This window comes from Antedon bifida, chromosome 8 (assembly GCF_963402885.1).
Source record: "Antedon bifida chromosome 8, ecAntBifi1.1, whole genome shotgun sequence".
Lineage (NCBI taxonomy): Eukaryota > Metazoa > Echinodermata > Crinoidea > Comatulida > Antedonidae > Antedon > Antedon bifida.
In genome coordinates, this window is record NC_136233.1 from 11,417,580 (window position 1) to 11,442,038 (window position 24,459).

At 32.1% G+C, this 24,459-nt stretch overlaps 1 protein-coding gene across 1 annotated transcript in view; it reads right to left on the minus strand.

Annotated features, from left to right (window-relative positions):
* Positions 1-24,459, minus strand: part of LOC144851086 (uncharacterized) — a 134,720-nt gene that overhangs the window by 73,822 nt on the left and 36,439 nt on the right. The window contains exons 8-24 of the mRNA XM_078708609.1: positions 12,758-12,880; positions 12,273-12,446; positions 11,937-12,053; positions 10,434-10,553; positions 9,951-10,124; positions 9,163-9,273; positions 8,739-8,861; positions 6,131-6,256; positions 4,788-4,910; positions 3,662-3,784; positions 3,230-3,352; positions 1,991-2,113; positions 1,720-1,842; positions 1,449-1,571; positions 1,178-1,300; positions 907-1,029; positions 665-787 (exon numbers count right to left, since the gene is read on the minus strand). Coding sequence (XP_078564735.1) covers positions 665-787; positions 907-1,029; positions 1,178-1,300; positions 1,449-1,571; positions 1,720-1,842; positions 1,991-2,113; positions 3,230-3,352; positions 3,662-3,784; positions 4,788-4,910; positions 6,131-6,256; positions 8,739-8,861; positions 9,163-9,273; positions 9,951-10,124; positions 10,434-10,553; positions 11,937-12,053; positions 12,273-12,446; positions 12,758-12,880 — 2,175 coding nt within the window. The remainder of the gene's footprint in view (positions 1-664; positions 788-906; positions 1,030-1,177; positions 1,301-1,448; positions 1,572-1,719; positions 1,843-1,990; positions 2,114-3,229; positions 3,353-3,661; positions 3,785-4,787; positions 4,911-6,130; positions 6,257-8,738; positions 8,862-9,162; positions 9,274-9,950; positions 10,125-10,433; positions 10,554-11,936; positions 12,054-12,272; positions 12,447-12,757; positions 12,881-24,459) is intronic.

Genomic DNA, 24,459 nt, shown 5'->3' on the forward strand with positions numbered 1-24,459 from the left:
AACATCCTGGCTGGTTTCTAATTTGAGAAAATTATAAAAATTCAAAGTTAAAGAAAGATACAAAGTGAAAGAAGCCTTGAGTAACATCACCATAGGATTATGATAGGAAACGCTAAACCTCAAACAGACACAGATCTACGAACAACAACTAGGAAACCACCAGAAGCATGGAGAATGTTAAAAGGTAATCTCTGCCATAATTAGCGTTACACCAAAATAGTTTGCTATTTACAGTTGATTGAACATGGCATTGAAAATATTGTGTTGAACGGTTAAAATAAACAAACACCAATCATAGACATTTAGCATTTTTAAAACACACATTTAAGATATTAGGCCAACACATTGCAATGAAAATAATGGTATTATTAATTTGAACTAAACAAAATATGCTTTGAATATGCCGTTTTTAGTTTTAATAAAGTTAATCCCTTCCATAGAAAAAACTAAAAAATAAACGGTTAATTTCCAAAAAAAAAACATTGTCTAGCAGCCAATTTAAATCTTTTTTTGCTTTTGCTATACTTTTTTGTTTTAGCCCAAATCTTGGATAAAACTATTAGACGATATTAAAATGGCATATTAAACAAAAAAATGGTAAAATATTATTTTAATTTAAATAAATCAAAAAATGCGCCTTAATAATTAAGTGTGACATGATTACCTGTTTCACAGAACGTTCCAGTGAAACATCCGCTACAGGTACATGTGTAAGCAGTACAAGAACCAGCAACGGTGTTACAAGCGGCTCCATTCTGACAGACGTTACCACTACATGCATTGACAGCTAAAACATTTCAATGACAAATCACATCACATTTGTTATTATTTACATTCATAAATTTAAAATAATAAAAACATAATAAACAATATAAGAGTGGGGTTTTAAATTTGATATATGATTACCTGTTTCACAGAACGTTCCAGTGAAACATCCGCTACAGGTACATGTGTAAGCAGTACAAGAACCAGCAACGGTGTTACAAGCGGCTCCATTCTGACAGACGTTACCACTACATGCATTGACAGCTAAAACATTTCAATGACAAATCACATCACATTTGTTATTATTTACATTCATAAATTTAAAATAATAAAAACATAATAAACAATATAAGAGTGGGGTTTTAAATTTTTTTTAAATGCGCCTTGATAATTAAATGTGATATATGATTACCTGTTTCACAGAACGTTCCAGTGAAACATCCGCTACAGGTACATGTGTAAGCAGTACAAGAACCAGCAACGGTGTTACAAGCGGCTCCATTCTGACAGACGTTACCACTACATGCATTGACAGCTAAAACATTTCAATGACAAATCACATGACATTTGTTATTATTTACATTCATACATTTAAAATAATAACAACATAATAAACAATATAAGAGTGGGGTTTTAAATTTTTTTTAAATGCGCCTTGATAATTAAATGTGATATATGATTACCTGTTTCACAGAACGTTCCAGTGAAACATCCGCTACAGGTACATGTGTAAGCAGTACAAGAACCAGCAACGGTGTTACAAGCGGCTCCATTCTGACAGACGTTACCACTACATGCATTGACAGCTAAAACATTTCAATGACAAATCACATCACATTTGTTATTATTTACATTCATACATTTAAAATAATAACAACATAATAAACAATATAAGAGTGGGGTTTTCAATTTTTTTTAAATGCGCCTTGATAATTAAATGTGATATATGATTACCTGTTTCACAGAACGTTCCAGTGAAACATCCGCTACAGGTACATGTGTAAGCAGTACAAGAACCAGCAACGGTGTTACAAGCGGCTCCATTCTGACAGACGTTACCACTACATGCATTGACAGCTAAAACATTTCAATGACAAATCACATCACATTTGTTATTATTTACATTCATAAATTTAAAATAATAAAAACATAATAAACAATATAAGAGTGGGGTTTTAATTTTTTTTTAAATGCGCCTTGATAATTAAATGTGATATATGATTACCTGTTTCACAGAACGTTCCAGTGAAACATCCGCTACAGGTACATGTGTAAGCAGTACAAGAACCAGCAACGGTGTTACAAGCGGCTCCATTCTGACAGACGTTACCACTACATGCATTGACAGCTAAAACATTTCAATGACAAATCCCATCACATTTGTTATTATTTACATTCATACATTTAAAATAATAACAACATAATAAACAATATAAGAGTGGGGTTTTCAATTTTTTTTAAATGCGCCTTGATAATTAAATGTGATATATGATTACCTGTTTCACAGAACGTTCCAGTGAAACATCCGCTACAGGTACATATGTAAGCAGTACAAGTAGGCGACAAATGGAGACAAATGTACCTTACCATCGCAAGGTAATCATTTACCTATAAATTTACAGATCCTCATTCTCGCCGGTCTAAATGTTTTTGTTTGACTAACCCAAATGTTTAATTTAATGACCATCTGAATTTTAAAATATTGAATTGGAATCTCTTTCATAGTTCGTTGTTACTCGTCCATATACTGTTTTTATTTTCTTTGTTTACCAATTGTCGAATTTTCTTTTCTTCATTTAGTTATGAATATTTTTTATTGAATTATATTATTAATTATTTATTGATTAGTATTATTGTTTTTAGGCTATTAGGCCTAAATAAACATTGTATTTGCAAAAAAAAACCCCCAAAACACTGAATACATTTTTACTTAATAATACATTCGGGTATTTAATGTTTGAGGCATACTTCATTGAACCTAAAATAACTTTTAATGATGTTATGATGTTGACCGCTGTGTTTGTTTACTTGCAATAACATGTAAACTCGGACTATAGAAGGTCGTGTTGAGTCGCGGGCTAATAGACGGCAAATTGACTATTTTAACTGGCCTAAACACACTCCCTGAATGCTAAGGGACGTAATGAGGCCACGTGATCAACACTCTGGTCATTTCTATGGTCATTTGTAATAATAAACTGACGCAAAAGGGCTATTTCAACGGCAAACAGCCTCGGGTACGGAGACATCTAGCATCGGAAAGATTTTAATATTTTTGTATCGTATACGTATAGAACCAGCAACGGTGTTACAAGCGGCTCCATTCCGGCAGAGGTTTCCACTACAGGCATTGACAGCTAAAACATTTCAATGACAAATCACATCACATTTGTTATTATTTACATTCATACATTTAAATAAAACAAAAAATGCGCCTTAATAATTAAAAGTGATATATGATTACCTGTTTCACAGAATGTTCCAGTGAAGCATGTTGGACATGTACATGTGTAAGCAGTACAAGAACCAGCGACAGTGTTACAAGCTCCTCCATTCTGGCAGGCACTATTGGCACATGCATTGACAGCTGATAACAAACATATATGTTATTAAATTACTTAGGTAAAAAGTATTCATATTTACACAGCATATTATGTTTGGCAGTACAGTACTAGATACAACCACTACAATTACTCTGTCATTAATTCACAACCGGTTGTATAGAGCAGGTGTCATAACATAACATAACATTAGCAAAGTGATCATCTTAAATCTGTTTTCAACTAATTATCTCAAAATAACTTTCGTAGATGATGAGCTCGATTATATAAGATATAGTGGTAATTTCAATAAAACAAAGAATGCGCCTTAATAATTAAATGTGATATATGATTACCTGATTCGCAAAATGTTCCAGTGAAGCATGATGGACATGTACATGTGTAAGCAGTACAAGAACCAGCGACAGTGTTACAAGCTCCTCCATTCTGGCAGGCATTATTGGCACATGCATTGACAGCTGATAACAAACATATATGTTATTAAATTACTTAGGTAAAAAGTATTCATATTTACACAGCATATTATGTTTGGCAGTACAGAACTAGATACAACCACTACAATTACTCTGTCATTAATTCACAACCGGTTGTATAGAGCAGGTATCATAACATAACATAACATTAGCAAAGTGATCATCTTAAATCTGTTTTCAACTAATTATCTCAAAATAACTTTCGTAGATGATGAGCTCGATTATATAAGATAAAAAGAATATATTTGATAAACAAAGCCTCTTTTATTTACTTGAGCATTGATTGATAATTCCAGCTCTGTGCTTTTAGTAGGCCTATAGTATATTATTTCCATGTCATACAAGAAGAGTTGGTAATAATGATTAAGTAATTAGAAGTTTAATTGAAAAGTTTAGTTGGACAGGCCTTTTAAGGGTCTTTCACTTGGTTATGTATGCTAATGTTTACAACAATATTTTTTTTAAATAAAAATAGATAGAAATATTACTTTTGTAAAGTCTACACAGAAAAGTAATACATAAGAAAAAGTTTTAAGAAACCCGTAGAAATTGAAGCAGAAATAGAATAAATAAAGAAACTCAAATAATGAGCCATCACGCTCTAATAAAATAGTTTTTTTCTCCCCGAGGGCACTGATTCGTGTCTCTAGTATAAAATATTCTTTGTAATATTTCTTCCCGAAAGCACTGAAAGTCATAAATTACATAAAAACACTTTTGTATAATTGTTTCTCTGAGATATATCATACTTTTAATTGAACTGTTTTTATCCAGGTATGTTTGAATATGGTACATACGTATATGTTTTGTAGATTTAAGTTAGGAAAATATTAAAATATTTCATCTATGGTGTAGGTAGCTTTTGGTGTTTATCTTTACCCTTTTAGAATGTACATTGTACAGTATATGTTTGATTATAAATCTTGATAATTGTAAAAAGCACATTCGTTAGAACATGTAGCTTAAGTAAAAGCAATTATTTGTGTACCTGTTTCACAGAAAATGCCACTATAGCAAGATGGGCATGAGCAAGAATAGGTATTACAGGTACCGGCAACAACAGTACAAACTCCACCATTTTCACATAAGTTACCAGCGCATACATTTACAGCTACACGTAGAAGCAAAGACATTAGTAAAGGCTATTGTTGAACATCAAAGCAATTTTTACATGTTTGCATTTACAATTGTTTCATAGTACAAACATTCAAAAATTGCTCAAATGAACTTGCCCTAAGAAAAAGACATGCAGTAAAAAATTATATTATGGGAAGTTGAATGATTTAAAATTGCTCATTTGAAAACAAAAATCAGAAAAAAAAAACATTTTATATATACTCACTATCTAATAACATATTGTAATTTTAAATAGATATAAAAGGTAAATGTTGAACTGTCATTCATATAAAATGAGCAATTTTAAGTTATATTTTGTAAGAGTACTAGAGGACAGACGCCATTAGGTTTAGAGAAAAACCCCTAAAAAAAAAAGGGGGCCGTTCTGAAGAATTGTATTTTTCCTTTGTATCTCTTCGATATGTATACATTCCTGGTAAATGCCACCAGTCAACATTAGGTAGGATCTCATAAAATAGAGTATGCTAGGAAATCAAAGAAATAATGATAGTAATTAAAATGATCTACAATAAATTTATAGGCTTCCCGTAAATTAGGATATATTTTCTCATCCATTTAAAAAGCTTTAAAAGCCCAATGCAACTAACCAAATGGTTGGTTAAATAGTTTTTGAGAAAAGAAAATCATGTAAACTAGAAATCAGATAAAGAAATTACATTCAGAATAACCAAGCATACAGTAGTAAAAACATTTAAATAAGAAGAAATATTCGAATAAGCTGGAAAAAGAAAGTTAACATATATACTCTAATATAAGCCCATCTCTCTAACAGACTGTGTCACGTTTGGGGAGGTAATATTTCTAAAAAATGCAAAAATTAACTAAGTCAATCCTTTTGCTTAAGTCAGTTTTCAAAACAAACCAAGTCCATTCCATAATTTAAAAAGAACAGGTCTGTTAATAAAATCTCAATTTGTCACGTTGAAGTACTTCGTAACTATCTTGACGCCAAACGCGAAGATGGCACATGAAGTACTCCCAAATGGTACCTTTTATGCTATTATGAAAAGGTTCAATTGTATATTGTTATTTTTAAAAATGAGTATTTAAAAGAGTTCATAGAGAGAGTAAGCATTTATTTTGAATTAAACGTTTAGTGTAAGTTGCCAAACATAACCATAAAACCGTCCAGGCTTAATTAAGTACCACATGAGATATCAGCAATTATACTGAATGTAAAACCTGTATATTTACCTGTTTCACAGAATGTTCCAGAAAAACATGATGATGGACAGGAGCATGAGTAAGAATTACAAGAACCAGCAACAGTAACACAAGCAGCTCCATTCTGACAGGCATTATTGTCACATGGATTCACACCTAAAGCATTTAGTTAAAATAAAAAACATTTTATATTACTTACATTCAAACATTTAACATAATTGTTGCAAGCATTTTCAGCTGGAAATAGATAAATATGATCAGAATGTTAAGTAAATTTACACTGATTATACCCTATTGAATAAGACTTCAACAATAGCAAATTCAGATGGTAGAAAAGGAATCGAAGTGCGATAGAAATTACTAAATGTTATAATGTGAAGAGTAAAAAAAATAGAGCAATTTTATTCTAATTTTATTAATACTGCACAACATCAGAGGATTGTCATAAACAATTAATTTTTAATGTAAAGTTATTTAAAAATTGAATTAGTATAATAATCAATAGATTTTCCTACAACCATTGGTGTAACTTTACTACACCAATTGATATAATTCTTATGCACTCACTGATATGAAGTTGTTATACACCCATGTTATAACCCTTCTTCACCCATTGTCACTCTTCTACACCCATTGATATAACCCTTTAACATTTCTACACCCATTGATATAACTTATCTACACCCATTGATAACTCTTCTACGCCCATTGATAACTCTTCTCCACCCACTGATAACTCTTCATCCATTGATGTAACCCTTTGTTTCTGCTTCCGTGGAAAATATCTCAGGGTTAACAATACCTGTTTGACAGAAACTTCCACTGAAACATGCTGGACATACACAAGTGTATGCGGTGCAGCTGCCTGCAACAGCGGTGCAAGCCCCTCCGTTTTGGCACAAGTTTCCGTTGCACGGATTTTGAACTACAATTTACAATGATAATGAAATGACATGAAGTGTTAGAAATACTAGATTAAATGATAGTTAAATGATAACCGCTCACCAAAATTAAACGGAATATATTTAGATTCACCAAAATAGTAATATATTCCAAAAGAGTTATTATTATAGTTATTATAGAATATTAAAGTTTAAAATGATATGAGAGAACAAAGATGAAATGTTTGGAAACAAACAAAATAGATATGCGAGAAAATAATATGATTAGTAAGACTGGAAATACGAATAATAGAAAATAGCAAATCTTGCAAAGCCAAACAAAATAATATTACAATATAGAATAATAGTCTATGAAATAAATAATGATAATGTTTTATTTCTTATACTAGTAAGTCTTTGATTAGAAGCAATGGACTGCTACAGGGGTTATACTTTTATAATTTGAAGGAGCAATATAATATAAATTAAGTCTATATGATCTGTACAGATCTTAATACTATGCAAAATAGTGGGTAGTGCATGTCGACATTGTGTCATTCGATTGAAAAGTAGGCCCTCATGAATAAAATTCCTATAAATTGTTGTTTAAATTGCTGTTGACATTACGAAAACGAATTTTAAACAATGAGGGTACTATTAAGGGATTTAGGCTATGTGATTATGATAATGAGCATCATACTGAGATTATGGTCATGATACTTACACTGTTATTAGAATTATAAAATTTAAATGTGATTAAGATCATGAGATTTATACAAAAATTCTGATCATGATATTTAGAATATGAGATTATTATCATAACATTTAGAATATGAGATTATTATCATAACATTTAGAATATGAGATTTAAAATAATTATGAGACTATGATCATGATATTTAAAATATGAGATTTACAATATAGGATTATGACCATGAGATATATTTAAAATAATTATGAGATTATGATCATGAGAATTAAAATATGAGATTATGATCATGAGATTTAGAATATGAGATTATGATCTTCAGATTTAGAATATGAAGATAAAAATCTTGAAATTTAGACTCATAGGATTATGGTCACGAGACTATAAGTACTGTATAAGCTTTAGATGATGAGATTATGATTAGGAGATTTGATAATGCAGTTAATTCACACATAATTTGTTTACCAATTTCGCAAAAATTCCCTGAATAACATTCAGGGCATGTGCATGTATAATCAGTGCATGAATCAGCTACTGAGAAACAGGTGGCTCCATTCTGACAAGAATTTGAATCACATGGATTTGCCATAGCTAGGAATACAATTATTTTAAAATAGCAGTGTTATTGAGAAACAAAAGCAAATTTTTGTTTTGTATCGTAGTATGTCTTCGGCAGAAAGTAGTGTGCTTATCTAGCTGCCTGCTAGTTAGGTAATACTGTGATCTTGCTTTGTTTTCCAACAATCACTGAGGTTCTATACCTCTGATCAGGATTTTGGGGAAATAAAATCCAGTATCGTCTATTAATGGTCTCTACTTGTGGGCTTTCGACCATTTGTTATTAACAATATATCTTAATATCATATCCTAAACACCAATTTCAGGATATATTTAAACAATTCTGAGTCATACTACGACTACATACTACTCTGTCCATCAGAAAAAGCATTATTATTATTATTAACAGCTAAAAAAAACAGTCAAAGCTAAAATATAATAAAGACAACTTTATAGTAAAACCATGTTTTGTCATTGTTTTTTATCATACCTGTTTCACAGGATGTTCCAGAAAAACATGCTGGGCAGGAACATGTGTAAGCAGTGCAGGAACCAGCAACAGCAGTACAAACACCTCCATTCTGACAAGGACTGTTAGAACAGCCATCAGCAGCTGAAATGCATATAAATACAATTCAATCTTACAATCATGTTTTCAACCTCCTTGTTTAAACAATACAATGAACACATATATCAGAAAACAGTCAAATAAATTGCAGATTAACATTTAATTTATCATTTCAACTCCTGCTACTACTATGGCCCGTTTATACTAGGACGATACCGAACCAAGATAAATATACATTTTTTTCTACATAAAACAAAATATATCAAAAAGTCCAGTATGAATTCCCAAAGTGATTTTGATTTTCTTTCTTTTTAAGATTACTGTATAATGTTAAAAACAAACCAACCTGTTTGGCAGTTGGTTCCTCCAAAGCAACCTTGACAGGTACAGGTATATGTTGAACCAGCAACGTTACAAACTCCACTGTTGAAGCATGGGTTTGGTGAGCAGACATTTACTAAAAATAAATAATATAGCAAATGTTTGTTTTTTCAAACTCATCATTCCTATTTAAAAATGCTGTTGTATTATTAAATATGTTATGATTGATAAACCAACTGTATTTGTATTCAGTGAAAACTATAGCATGTTTTAATAGGCAGAAGCGCAACCTGTAAATATGTTTGATACTCATCGTCAGCAGGATAAATATATTTAAGAGAAACCTGGAAAATTGAAAACAGGGTGTTTATATGATGGTTCATCATACATCATCCACCAACTGTACAAAAGTCTAGGAAGTCGGTTATGTTCCGCCTACAATTTTTATCCGAAACAAGGTAAAAAGAAACAGTCTTACTGATTGTTGTACACTGACTTATCTATGTGCACTTAAAAAATACCCACATAGTCTTTAAGACGTCAACACCTGACGTCAAATGGTTGGCACAGACCATCTTTAAAAGGAGTACGTCCAACAATGGACTCATTCCAAGATAATATTTTTTTCATAAAACATAATGAATCAGTTTATCGTTTTCACTTACTGTACCAAATCCTTAAATATTCACTCAAAATAGATTCAAATCATAAAAACCTGGTTATGGTTAACGAAATAGTATTTAGTCGAGTGAAATAAAGGTTCTTATATATCGTTGACGTTGACTGTTGACTGGAATTAATTTAGATATTTACCTCCACATGTATTCCCACATGAAGTAGAGTCCAAAAAGTTGTTTTGATTTCCATTACAGTAAAAAGCAAATGCATCGCAGCTTGTAGTTTGGCTGTTGTAGGAATATCTTAATTGACCAGCTATTCCACAGGTAGTGGAGTCATCAGTGGCCTGTGGTGTTAATGTACAGATATCTGAAAGAAACATGTATACATTTTACAAAATATTTTATTTATTCAAAGAAAATATAAGTGAATATAAAAAATGAGTAATTACAAAAGAAGGCAATAACACCTCAATAACATTAAATATCTATCCTACTGTATATTTATCATAATTGTAACAATAACTGTGAAAACATTAAAACAGCATTAGATATACAGTTTATGGGAGTGGTCACTGCTATTTTTATTAGTATAACTTTAACACTTTAAATTACCAAATTAAATTAAAGCAAGGTCTACTGTACATCACTGAATATAGTGAGAGTTTAAGACACTTACCGACTTCACAGTTTGTTCCTGTGTATCTACTACTAGCACATGTACACGAATATAAAGAACCAACTACAGTACATGCTCCACCATTCTGACATGGGTTTGGAGAACAAGGATTAATAGTACCTGAAATAAAATTCAATAGCAGCACAAAGGTTATAAAACAAATAAGTGAGTTATTATAGTTTTTATTTTCAGATTTTGAGCAGACGGCACGGGCACTGCAAACCATAGATATAAAATCAGCACAATTAACTTAAAATACCTCGGTGAATATTTAGGAAATAGTAGCGGGATACGCTGGTCTTGTTCATTCAACCTTTGTCGTTAATGGTTAGCAGAAAATTAAAAATAGCCAAATGATGATACGATTGGAGAAGTAATATTCAACAGTGGAATGACCACAAGATAATGATAATAATAAGATAGCACACAGCCGTTATGATGACAACAGTATTTCAACTTTTATTTTAAATATTCTTGGATCACTTATATTATTATTAATTGCGTTTATCGTGCGATTTTTTGACAATGGCAACCAATTATTACTTCGCATGTTTTAATTGACAGAAACAGAACCCGTAAATATGTTTAATACTCATCGTGAGCAGGATAAATATATTTAACCTGGACAAATTTAAAACAGGGTACAAGAGTCAAGAAAATCGGTTATGTTTCGCCTACATTCTTTATGAAAAACCAGACAAAAAGAAAAAAGGTTTTCATGCGGTTTCGTAAACACTGACTCATCCATGTGCACTTAAAAGAACCCAATAGAGTCTTTCGAAAGAGTAAGGAGATACCCTGTTGATCTGTTCCTCTCAACACCTGACTTCAAATGGTTGGCACATACCATCTTAAAAAGGAGTACTGTACGTCCAACAATGGACTAATTCGAAGATAATATGTTTTTTCATAAAACATAATGAATCAGTTTATCGTTTTCACTTACTGTACCAAATCCTTAAATATTCACTCAAAATAGATGTAATACAAATTATAAAAAACCTTCAATGGTTAACGAAATAGTATTTAGTCGAGTGAAATAAAGGTTCATATATATCGTTGACGTTGACTGATTGGAATTAATTTAGATATTTACCTCCACATGTATCCTGACATAAATTAGAAACAAAAAAGTTGTTTTGATTTCCATTACAGTAAAAAGCAAATGCATCGCAGCTTGTAATTTGGCTGTTGTAAGAATATCTTATTTTCATTTTTGCATCAATCAAATTAGCCTATAATTTTAATATTAATTACATGGCGTTTGTCCTGCCCTAGTCACAGGGTATGCATACTGTGGACCTACTGTACATCACGGAATACGGTGAGAGTTTAAAGCTCTGATTAAACTATCAAATCAATGTGACAAAAAATGTGATGTACCCATATATGGACATGATGATGTCATATCACAAGCATAGTTGGGTTGATTACTACCATAGTTGGGTACATCACTTTTTTTCAAACTAGTTTGATAGTGTAAACATAGCTTAAGTTACTTACTGACTTCACAGTTTGTTCCTGTGTATCCACTAGCACATGTACACGAATATGAAGAACCAACTACAGTACATGCTCCACCATTCTGACATGGGTTTGTAGTACAAGGAGTAGTAGTACCTGGAATCAAATTCAATAGCAGCACAAATGTTATAAATAATAAAGTGAGTTATCACTTAATGTACACAATTCTTAATATGCGCTCCGCGTAAAGCGTAAAAAAAATAGATGGAATTAAAATCAAGAAAACCTTCAATGGTTAACGTATTATAATTTTATAGAAAACTTAGGCTTATAAATCATTGAAGTTGACTGATTGAACTTAATTTAGATATTTACCTCCACATGTATTCCCACATGAAGTAGAGTCCAAAAAGTTGTTTTGGTTTCCATTACAGTAAAAAGCAAATGCATCGCAGCTTGTAGTTTGGCTGTTGTAGGAATATCTTAATTGACCAGCTATTCCACAGGTAGTGGAGTCATCAGTGGCCTGTGGTGTTAATGTACAGATATCTGAAAGAAACATGTATATATTTTACAAAGTATTTTATTTATTCAAAGAAAATATAAGTAAATATAAAAAATTAGTAATTACAAAAGAAAGCAATAACACCTCAATAACATTAAATATCTATCCTACTGTATATTTATCATAATTGTAACAATAACTGTGAAAACATTAAAACAGCATTAGATATACAGTTTATGGGAGTGGTCACTGTTATTTTTATTAGTATAACTTTAAAACTTTAAATTACCAAATTAAATTAAAGCAAGGTCTATACTGTACATCACTGAATATAGTGAGAGTTTAAGACACTTACCGACTTCACAGTTTGTTCCTGTGTATCTACTACTGGCACATGTACACGAATATGAAGAACCAACTACAGTACATGCTCCACCATTCTGACATGGGTTTGTAGTACAAGGAGTAGTAGTAGTAGCTGAAATCAAATTCAATAGCAGCACAAAGGTTATAAAATAATTAAGTGAGTTATTATAGTTGTTATTATCAGATTTTGAGCAGAAGGCAAAGGTACTGCAAACCATTATAGCTATAAAACCACCACAATTAACTTAAAATAACTCAGTGAATCTTTAGGAAATAGTAGGGGGATACTCTGGTCTTGTTCATCCCGCCTTTGTCGTTAACGGTTAGCAGACAATTCAAAATGGCCAAATGATGATACGATTGGTGAAGTAATGTCCAACAGTGGACTGACCACAAGATAATGATACTAATAAGATAGCACACAGCCTTTATGATGACAACAGCATTTAAACTTTTATTTTAAGTATTCTTGGATCACTTATAATTTATTATTAATTGCGTTTATCATGTGATCTTTTGGCATTGGCAACCAATTATTACTTAGCATGTTTGAATTGACAGAAACAGAACCCGTAAATATGTTTAATACTCATCGTGAGCAGGATAAATATATTTAATCTGGACAAATTTAAAACAGGGTACAAGAGACAAGAAAATCGGTTATGTTTCGCCTACATTCTTTATGAAAAACCAGACAAAAAGAAACATGGTTTTCATGCGGTTTCGTGAACACTGACTCATTCATGTGCATTTTAAAGAACCCACAGAGTTACCTGAAATTAAATTTAATAGCAGCACAACGGGTATAAAAATAATAAAGTGAGTTATTCCAAAATAGTTATTTTTTCAGATTTTGAGCAGAAGGCGGTTACTTCAGACTTATCATTCTTTAAAGATGATCACACAATGATGGAATAGTTTAAAGGAGTGGAATCACCCCAAGGTAATGTTGATAATAATCAGGTAACATGCAAGCTGGTGCTTATATAGTTCACCGTACAATATAATTAGGGCAACAAACCATAATCAGTTTATCATTTTCACTTAATATACACAATTCCTAATATGCGCTCCGCAACAAAAAAACAGATGGAATTAAAATCAATAAAACCTTCAATGGTTAATGCATTAGAATTATATTTTAAACTTAGACTTGTAAATCTTTGAAGTAGACTGATGGAACTTAATTTAAATATTTACCTCCTGATCTTTAGACAATGGCAACCACTTATTACTTACCTACACATGTACTTTGACATGACCCAATATCTTCAAAGTTGTTCCCATTTCCATTGCAATAAAAAGCAAATGCTACACATTCTGCTCCATTGTAGTAATATCTTAGTAGACCATTTGTTCCACAAGTAGTTTGATCATCAGTCACGGCCTGTGGTGATGTGCATGGATCCGTTATTGTAGCTGTGATTTAAAGATGATGATCTTAATGATTAGCAATTTCTCAACAAACATTTGAAAACAGGAAAGCAAATGTGTTGTTGTCATTCCAGCAAATTGTTCTTGTATTTACTTTTTGAAATAAAAAATGTGATATGCCTATTATTTTCTTTTTCTTTACATATGTAATCAAGGTTACCAATTTATTTTGTTAAAAAAAGTCTCCCGAATTAAAAAATAAAATGTCTGCCATCGGAAAATAAACATTTGGGTCTACTTAATGTTAAGAAACAGTAAAAAGATGAATACATGTAAAAAAATTAATATTCTTTTATATGACCAAAATGTGTCCAATTATTTCTTGACACTATTTAATGACTGAGCATTGCCAACTTTCTAAGACATATTATGCAATTACTAATTGCTCTTAGCGTATTTGTACAGGTACTATTTTCTTTTAAATGTTAGGTATTTAGGCACCGTCCATTAGGTAATGATGGTGTACCAAATTAGCGTGGATATAGCCTAAGTGGAGTAAAAGTCTAAAATAAACCAAATGTTATGTAGACTTACGTGTTTGACAGTTTATTCCACTAAATCCACTTGTACATGCACATGTGTAAAATGTAATACCATTGCTACAAGTCCCACTGTTAAGACATGGATTACTGGTACATGGATCTAAGAAAAGAATATTATACTTTAACCTTCTTGTACTGTAAATAACATACTCTGTCACAAGGCATGATACAGGATCATAAACAGCATTTATACAGCATTGACATGTACCGGTGTGTATTAAATGTAATATATATGACCAATTCAACGGTTGATTGGATTCTATTTTGGTACTAAAATAAATAATGTAGCTTTTATAAAACGTAAACGTATGCAACACTTGTCCTAGTGATGAAAACATTTTTATATACTTTTTCACGCAAGACTATACTGTATATGGCAGGGAGACGTAAAATCTCTCTGTATAACGCCTTAACTATTTGACAAAACAAGAAAAATAATCTCTGAAATGCATTGCATGCGATTTTCAGTTGAGAATCGCATATTTTTTAAGTCATACAGTAATCATTTTTCTTAATACTCTCGTTTAGATAATGCCGGTGTACTGTATTGATTGGTAACCGGGACTGCCCGAATCTCCACTAATGACCAAAATAACGTACTATCACAGGGACTATTTATGGACTGACAATAAAACCAAAGAGAGAATATAACCAGAGCTTAAATACCACATTCCTCAGAGTTTCTAATACGTATAAATAAGTTAAACAGAATCAGCGATTTTGATTGGATGGCAGAAGTACCGATAGTACAGAAATCTATTCTTCTGCGGCAACGAAGTGGAATACAAAAGAACATTCTTGGTTACACACCTCTAAATACCTTAGAATAAAAGACGATCGAACAAATGATGTCAATTAACCATTATGCTCGTTCCTATTGTAAGTTCCTTGAGTGAACTGTTGTAATAGCTAGTTATGAGCAGCTATAGACCATTAACATTAACAACAAAATAACAGCATACTGTAGGCCTACCACAATCAAGACAGAACAAGAGAGAACATTTTTTTTTTCATTTATCAAGCCATATTTATATCAGTATAAGATTGTTTTGCATTAAGAAGGATTGATAAGTTTTTTTATATTATTATATAAGAATCTAGACTATACATACTGCCTTTTAGAGTTTAAGAAAAGTTCAGAAAAGAAAGGAAAATCATTTACCGAATAAAATCCAAAATCTGTTATACAAAATGGAGTACTCTGAAGCAAAACTTATATTAAATAGCAACATGCGCTTTTGAACTATCCTGGATTATATATATGGCTATTGTACATGTTTTGTATAACTTATGTCATTTTATAATATTCTCTATGGAATAAGAATTCAGTGAAACCATGGATTAGCATTTTTAGTAATTTGTACTTTATACTAAGTACATTTGAGAATACTTGCGAAAAAATTCGCAAGTAGTTCTCGGGTGGGACTCGAACCAACGACCTCCAGATCACTAGCCTGGCGTTCATACCTCTAGACCACCGAGCTTGCGCTAATGGCTAGTGGTTAGATTCGAGCCCAAGTAAGCAGCGGGTACTGCACCAACAGGATTGTAATTGTAGTTTTTAGTTTTCTTTGCTGACCCGAAGGAGCTATAGAGGAGAATATTATTGAGACGGTTTTTGTTCAGTTCTTTAGTTAGAGTTAGGTTGATTATTTAGGGTTAAGTACTAACGTGTATTATTTGCGTCTAGTGTGTGGTGTTGGACACATTCTTCTATGAAGGCATATCTTTAATCGATAAGAGTAAAATATGCAAGCAAAATAAACTTGAAAGAAAGCTATAGTTTCTTGTCCCTAATCTGTGCACAAAGTTCCACCTTCTCATAGCTCCAAGACTCTTTCATATTCTTCTTAAGCACAAGGCTGTATTATCAAAGGATTATTCTGTTGTAAGCTAATGTATTATATTCAGGATTCTGTATTTACTCCGTAGGGTATATAGAATATTTATATCTAGAGAAGCCATTATCAGAAGACTAGAACGTTGATTCAGTAACTGAGACTTATGCTGCAGCAAGACAAAGAATATAAAGAACTATAGTATTTAGTTTTTATAACTGTGAAATTATTAATTCCAAAGAGGACTCCTATTCGACCGCAACATATGGTTTAATGTGCCAAGAAAAAAAAGTTTCAATAAAGTAAAATACATTTTAATTAACATTAATTTTGAATCTTATTCCACATTGCATATCGGATGGCAAGGTCCTATCTAAACTTGTATTAGCATACAAAGTTTATATAATATTGGGCGAAACAAAATCTTAGGAAATTTGATTTGCATGATATCGCATGTAAAGGTTTATACGTTGTTGTAACACATTCTTTTACACTTAGAATTAGACCCTTCAAACAATACAGAAAAATAAGAAAGAAATAAATAGGCCTAGTTACTGTACAGTAACAAGATTATATAATTCATTGTCTACACTTTAAACAATACCATTATTTGCCTACAACCACAGGGTACATTAAATTCAAATAATCCGGTTGCTTGGTCTGGTAAAAAGTTAAGAATGTTTGATAATGAAACGTCAAAAACTAAATAAATAACTGTATCTGTATATATAATAGTAGTACATTCATTCATAAATTATGTTATTTAGGCTCAATGCCAATTTAAATAATACGTATATACGTGTGTTATTAGCACAATGCTAATAACTGAGAGAAACAATAACAATATCCAATAATATTATAACATTGGACGTGCATCTCTTAATATCTAGAAAATGAAATACACTTTCAATTACAGCTCTGCTTTCTAAGCAGTAGGCCTATTAATGTACAAGTAGGCCTACAATATTGGCTAGTTGGCCGTTAAAAGCAGAATAACAGTTTGAATAGAACGCTAAAGAAATCAATAAAGTTCAATTCTAAAGGAAAGGAATTATCAGGAACGCTTGGTTTTTACAAAAGAGACCTCTTTTTGCTCAGTTATGTTCTTGTTTTTTTAAACATAACGCCGATTACGCAGCTTCATAACTATCATTATTTGTGTTCATATTTTATTTTAGAAACGACTAACGTCATTTTGTTTTGCACAAGTCTTTCCCAACTTAAACTCTCCAAACCGAAGACGACCGTCATCTATTGTTTGCACAATGTAAATACGTAAAAAAACGGGTAGTAAATAATGAATCACATTGTCTCATCATCAAAGTACAAGGTAACTGGGTCATCGATAACGTCTTGCGTATAAGACGAACCACTAAGTTGAAATAAGCAAAAAAGTGATATTAGTGTAGCCTACCTGTCTGAGACTTAACCAAAGTTATGGTAGTCAAAAATATCAAAAATGCTCCCGAAAATCCCATTGTGAACGGCAGCACAAGTTGGAAATGAAAATAGGCCTACGAACGTACAGGTGCGGAGAATATATCGTTTCTCCCAACCTAGTAAACCCTAAAGTACTCCGGAATTAGAACACACCTAGCTAATAAGTAAAATGATCAATAGGCTAGAGACCACAAAGGAATATCTAAGCCTTGGCGTTGATTGGTGAGCTACACTGCCATGTAGTACCAGAATATTGATGGCTAAACAATAGAGTATATATTCAATGAATAGGTTACGCTTCGGTTGAAATATATAAACGAATTACAAACAAATCCCGTACCTGTGGGTACCCGACAAAACTGAGAAAACAAGTTTATAGAACGATCACTCACATAAATAAGTTTTTCTTTTCTACTTATTCCTTCTTTTTTTTTAATCTCACCAAATGACAAGCTAGTAGGTTCTTAATGTGCAATTGCTAAAAAAACAAAATCCAACAACTGTTTGTCATTCTACAACCTGTTCTCAGTAATTAACAGTGAATTTATAAAATATATTTGTTATAATATACTACACTGAAAACAATGTATTGGTCCACAACATATGTTTGAATATTTCTTCTGCACGGCTATAACTTTAATCGTAGACTATTACAAGAAAAGTTCAAAATTAACATAACAAGTTGAAGCAACTGTTAAAAATAATTACCTTTATACTGAGTATTTGATATTCGTGTGAAAGTTACTTTTCTCATGCCTAATACAATGTAACCGAATGTCTATATATCAGGTTTTCTAATCATTTTAGTTTGAATTAAGAAAAAAGTTTTCAACCAAATACAGTATATATCAATTTTGCTGATTATCAATACTATACGAGTTTGAATTTTTCCAAAGAGCTGAAATAGTCACGATTAATCATAGTTTACTATTATATTAGAAAGTGTATTTTTGTTGTTTGAAGGTTTGCATGACGAACACAATGTTTGCGGTACACCACATATGCGGACGATCGAAGCATATTGATCAAAACGTCGAGAAACGCAATTTCTTTTAAGAAATACTGTACATACGTGGTGAACCACAAACTTTATACTAATATTTTATTTGTGTTCTTCAATATCATCTGTATTTGCTTCCTAAAGCCTTGGAGGTAACTGTGTAGTCTGACACTGCATAGACATATGACGGGAGCAAGAGAAATCAAACACTACGGTAAGTAAAAACAGCATAGTTTTGTCAAATGGAGTAAACTATTGATACCTTTGTGATGGGATTATTAACCGGTATTATTCTTCTGTCTTTCTTTCAAAGGGTTAGCAGCAGTTAAGTCCCTTTCATTCTGAGGAAAATAAAAAGGTTTAAAGTCTTCATTGTTATGTTGTGGGATATTGTGTCGAGATTCTTTTATAACAATGAAAAGGTTGTATTATATAGCTGTTCTAACATTATGTTTGATATACTTTATAAAATAACATAAAAAAACTCCGAAATTATTGCATTATAATAAAGTTCTACGTTACACTCGTGAATGATTTCAAAAAATGGACCCACTCCCTTAAATGGGTAAACAATGATTAAGCAACCCGTCCGAATAAGCACTCACAAACCGTAAAAATGCTTTTTCGTTAGTTATATAACTTATACGAGGTTATTCGGAGACGTCGTTTGCCCAATGCGGGGACGAAGCTACACGTCCTTGCAACGTCACTATGTTATAGCAACACATATACTAAGACTATAGTATTCAATATAGAAAGATATATTTATAGAGAGTTATTAATAAAGAACTATAAAAGAGATAGTTAGTGTGCTTATAATAAACTGTTTGGTATTATGATAACAAATAAAGCGCTCCGTCACATTACGAAAGCACCGTAAAACAGCACAAATAATCTAAGAAGAATTTTCTAAATCTGAGACAATTAAAAAAAGTGTTGTCTAAGGCTCACAGACAGTCGAAAGAAGCGTGACAAACCAGAGAGGTTCTTTGTGACAATCTAGTGGAGGGGCTATTTGTGACAAACCAGTCGTTGTGACAAAACAATCAAGTGGTGTCCGATCAAGAGGATTTTCACAAAACAGACGAGAGGTTTTCCACTGAACCAGTTAGGCCTACTTAACGCATTTCTAAATAAGAATTGAGCTTGAAAGTATAATATTATAAGAAACACTCTAAGCATTTCAATCTGCGCTAATATAACCGATGGCTCCTTAATTAGTAATTGCTGCGCATGCACCAGTCTTTAAACTAAATTTAAGATAATTTCTTCAACCATACATTATTACGCCCATGATAAGTGGATAAGAGAAGAATAACTACGTTCAAATGTGTTAATACTGTACTAACGATTTTTACATACATGAATTAATTTGGTTTAATTGGAGCTGCTAGACTACCATTTGAGGTATAATGACATGGTGCTTGAATGTAATTTGATGGAGTCGTATTCTCTTCTAGCATTGTGTAAACAATCTAGGCCTACTAGCTTGATTGCACCTGATTCGCGTTTTGTCGCTTTATAAAAATTTGAAGAAAAAAAAATTCGTTGCACTCTCCTTCTTTACATTATATCATTAGTAGAATGTTAACCTGGTGCTGACATGGTGCTTGAATGTAATTTGATGGAGTCGTATTCTCTTCTAGCATTGTGTAAACTTTTCTATGAATATCTCTAGACCATGGAGTCATTTCACTTGTGAGCATTATATTGTGAAAGAGATCTACAATAGTATTAGATTATGTATAAGACGGTGAAAAAGTTGTGATCTATGAGTTTTAAATATATTATTGCGAGTGAAAAAGAGTGCGGTATTTTTGTTTATGTTTTGTTGAGCCTATAAATGTATTGTATTGTGTGCTTGTTACATCACTGTCGCCATAGACTTAAGGTTGAAGGCCCGTAAGCCGTGCCTTTGAATAACATCCCAGTACTATGATAACTTCGAACGCATCATGCATCATAACATTTACATAAAAACTATGGGTGCAATTACTTAAATTATTTGTTTTGATTCTAAAAGCGAATTACACACCGTTTCACACGTTAACACAGTTTAGTGGGAAACGATAACTAATATTTGGTTTTTAAGTGTTAGGAATAAATTTACCGTCAAATTATTTTCATATCAATAGCATTACTAAAATTAACAAAATTCCTATTTAGAAAGAAGGGATACAAAACAAAGATAAATACAACTTCGCACACTGGGATGCGGGTTGCTGCAAGAAGCCACGATACAATCGGTTGTTTAGACATGATACCGAAGTCTATCGGGTGGAATAAACAAAGACATTCAAAATAGAGAAATAATTAATAAACTGTTATACCTGAATTAACAACAGTTAATAAATAGAAATTGTGGGTGGCCGAATTTCTTGCATGTCAGTGAGAATCTCAAAGAAATTTTACTAGCAAGTTTGATATGTTTATTTACATACCAGAACTTATATGACTAGATTCTTCCAAAAAATCTCCCATTATGACAGCTTGGTCTTCTCCCTGTATACCAACATCCATCTCTAGTACATCAACATTATTAACATTTACATTAAAAATGTAAATGTAAATAAATTACAAAACAATGTACCGATACAAGTCTACACGATCCTACGGCTAAATATAATGGTTTCGAAATTGTGATAATTCTGCACATGTGCATGTATACTTTCCGCGAATTTTCTTAAATACGTTCCATTGTTTTACTCTTTACCTACAGCCAACAAATTTGCATATGTAGGCGATACATCATAAACGTAGGTTCTTTATTAATATTTACATACATAGTTGGATTGTTATTGACAAATAAAATTATGATCAATAATGTAATTGATTTTAAAGAATAATTAATATGTATGAAAGTAAGCAACAAAACAATTTAAATGTGTTTGGAGACTCAATAAACGATGTTAAGCTATTGAAATTATTGTAACTCAATCGCTGTTTGCCGCTTTCATCCCTAAAACCACTGCTACAACATACTAGAAAAATATCTACACATCGAGATACTCTTTCCAAAGTCACCAAGTGGAAAAGGTAATGACACTCCTTAAATTCACTACTACTACTACTCATAGTAAAATTGTTTACTTGCTTCACTGAAAAATTCATAATGGAGATCGAATGATTGAGGCAAGCTTAAAAGGTTTCATTCAGATGCTGAGTAACAAATGGGTTTAAACGAAATATGTAACCCCTTATAAACAAACAGACCATAGGGCTAAAGCAGCGTAACTCTCTTTACGTAACGGGAACAGGTTGCTATTTTTCCCCGGACCGTTGCCACCCTAAGACATTTGGGTATTTCATTCATTATCTTGCTATCCAACAATAAACACAATAGCAAAGACAAAATCATATGCAACATCAAGGTGAACATACGTAAACAAAATAGAGATAGGTAAAAACTATAACTATAGTATATAAATAAAAGTATGAACAATTTGAGGGAGTAGTGTGAAATGAAGAGTTTTATTGAAACAGTAGTCTTTGAGTTGTGTAAATATGTCTTACTGTACTTTTAGATAAAAATTTGTTTGAATAATAATAAAATAAAAGGCCATATAGCCTACATGGCTGCAGTCGCGTACTCAAATTTTAGTTAGTGTTTACCGACCGACATAGTGAGCTGTTAGAGTCGCGATTGCACGCGACTAATAATGATGTGGTGAGGGGAATGTTCGGGGGACGGGAAATGTCACAAGGGATGGGTGGGTGGGGGGTTATTGGGGGTAAATGTCCGGGGGAGGAAAATGTCCAGGGGTAACCAGCCTAGAACCATAAGTAACATCATTTTATTTACCGAGTATATACAGTAGCATGTGAATAGGGTACATAAACATTAATAAGTTATTATTGCCTTCATTTGGAAGTAATATGCAGCTGAACTAGCCCATTTTAGGTATCTGTATCTATATTTATTCAGTGCCACAGTCACATTACAACATCACATGTGAATCACAATTGAAGCCTGTATCATAGATCCTAACCTAACCCTTTGTCTAGAATTCCATGATACAAACATCACATGTGAAACACATGCGACGAAATCTACTGGAAAATGAGAAGATACATAACTAAGAATCTGGTCATAACCCCATGGTATACAGTAGTTTTCTTTAACTAAAAACAAAATTTGAAATATCATAAACTCGTTCCACTCAAAACAACATGGCCCTGGCCTTTTATAATATTTGACAGGATTTTACCACGCTTTAAAAAAATCTTTAAGAAAATCAAGTCACAGAGAGTTTACGAAAGCTTTTTAGGTGAGTGAACATTGTTCTCTGGCGTTAACGACAACATACAATAGTTTATAAGGTGCGGCCTATTATTTTACAGTCTCAACTGCCTCAATGACTCTATTCATTTTAACAAATAGAGTCTAGCCTGATTTAACAATACTCTATAATTCCTCAACAAACATGAGTTGACAGAAGCAGAAAAAAGGTCAAGCATTAAACGTTGACACTGCGAGATTATTCGAGTAAAATTCAATAAAGACCGGCTACAAAAATACATTATTTTTGTAACCGTTTTTAATCTTTTGAAGGAGTGAATGATCAAATATTAGGCTAGGCCCATGTAGGCTACTATTGTTGTCTTTTGAAATAACAATTCTACAACGTGTTTTACGATCTTACTAAACGAAAAGGGGACATTTTTTCCAATCCTACCCTTCTGCGCTTGTACTATACTATACAAGAGTGTTTTTTCCATTGTTGATTGGCAGTTAATAATCCTTCTCCACCCTCAAATATAATAGGCCTACAGTTTAACAAACAGTAAAACAACACGTAGGCCTACCTGATTGATCAGGCTTCTTTTTTATTTATAAGCTGAAATTATTTAGTATGGTTTGCAGTTGTAAATAAAGAAAGAGACTTTCTGACATTTCTTTCCACTATTCAATGATTTTGTTTTCTATGTTAGGCTACGTACAAAGTATATTAAAATATAAAATAAAAATGTAAAAAAAAACAAGCGTCCATGTACAGGATTAAATGTGGGAGTGGTGATACCATAACACAAGCAAAGGTTATTAAGTTAACATTCTACTAATGATATAATCTAAAGAAGGAGATTGCAACGATTTTTTTTTCTTCAAATTTTTATAAAGCGACAAAACGCGAATCAGGTGCAATCAAGCTAGTAGGCCTAGATTGTCATTCAAGTTTCAACATAAATATAGCGGAAGTGTCTACGATGTTCGAGATCTGGCTTTGAAAGTAAGGGTTATCACAAATAGAATACTTATTGCAAAACAATATACGGTAGATTTATAAATAGCATAATAATGGGTTAATTTGATTGATGTGGTGTTGCAGCCACTCCATGTTTTACTCTACGTAAACACACAATATTAAACATCTTCACATAATTGCTGAAGTACGCCCTCAAGTTAAGTTTCTACTGAATCTCGCAAGAGCAGAGTATT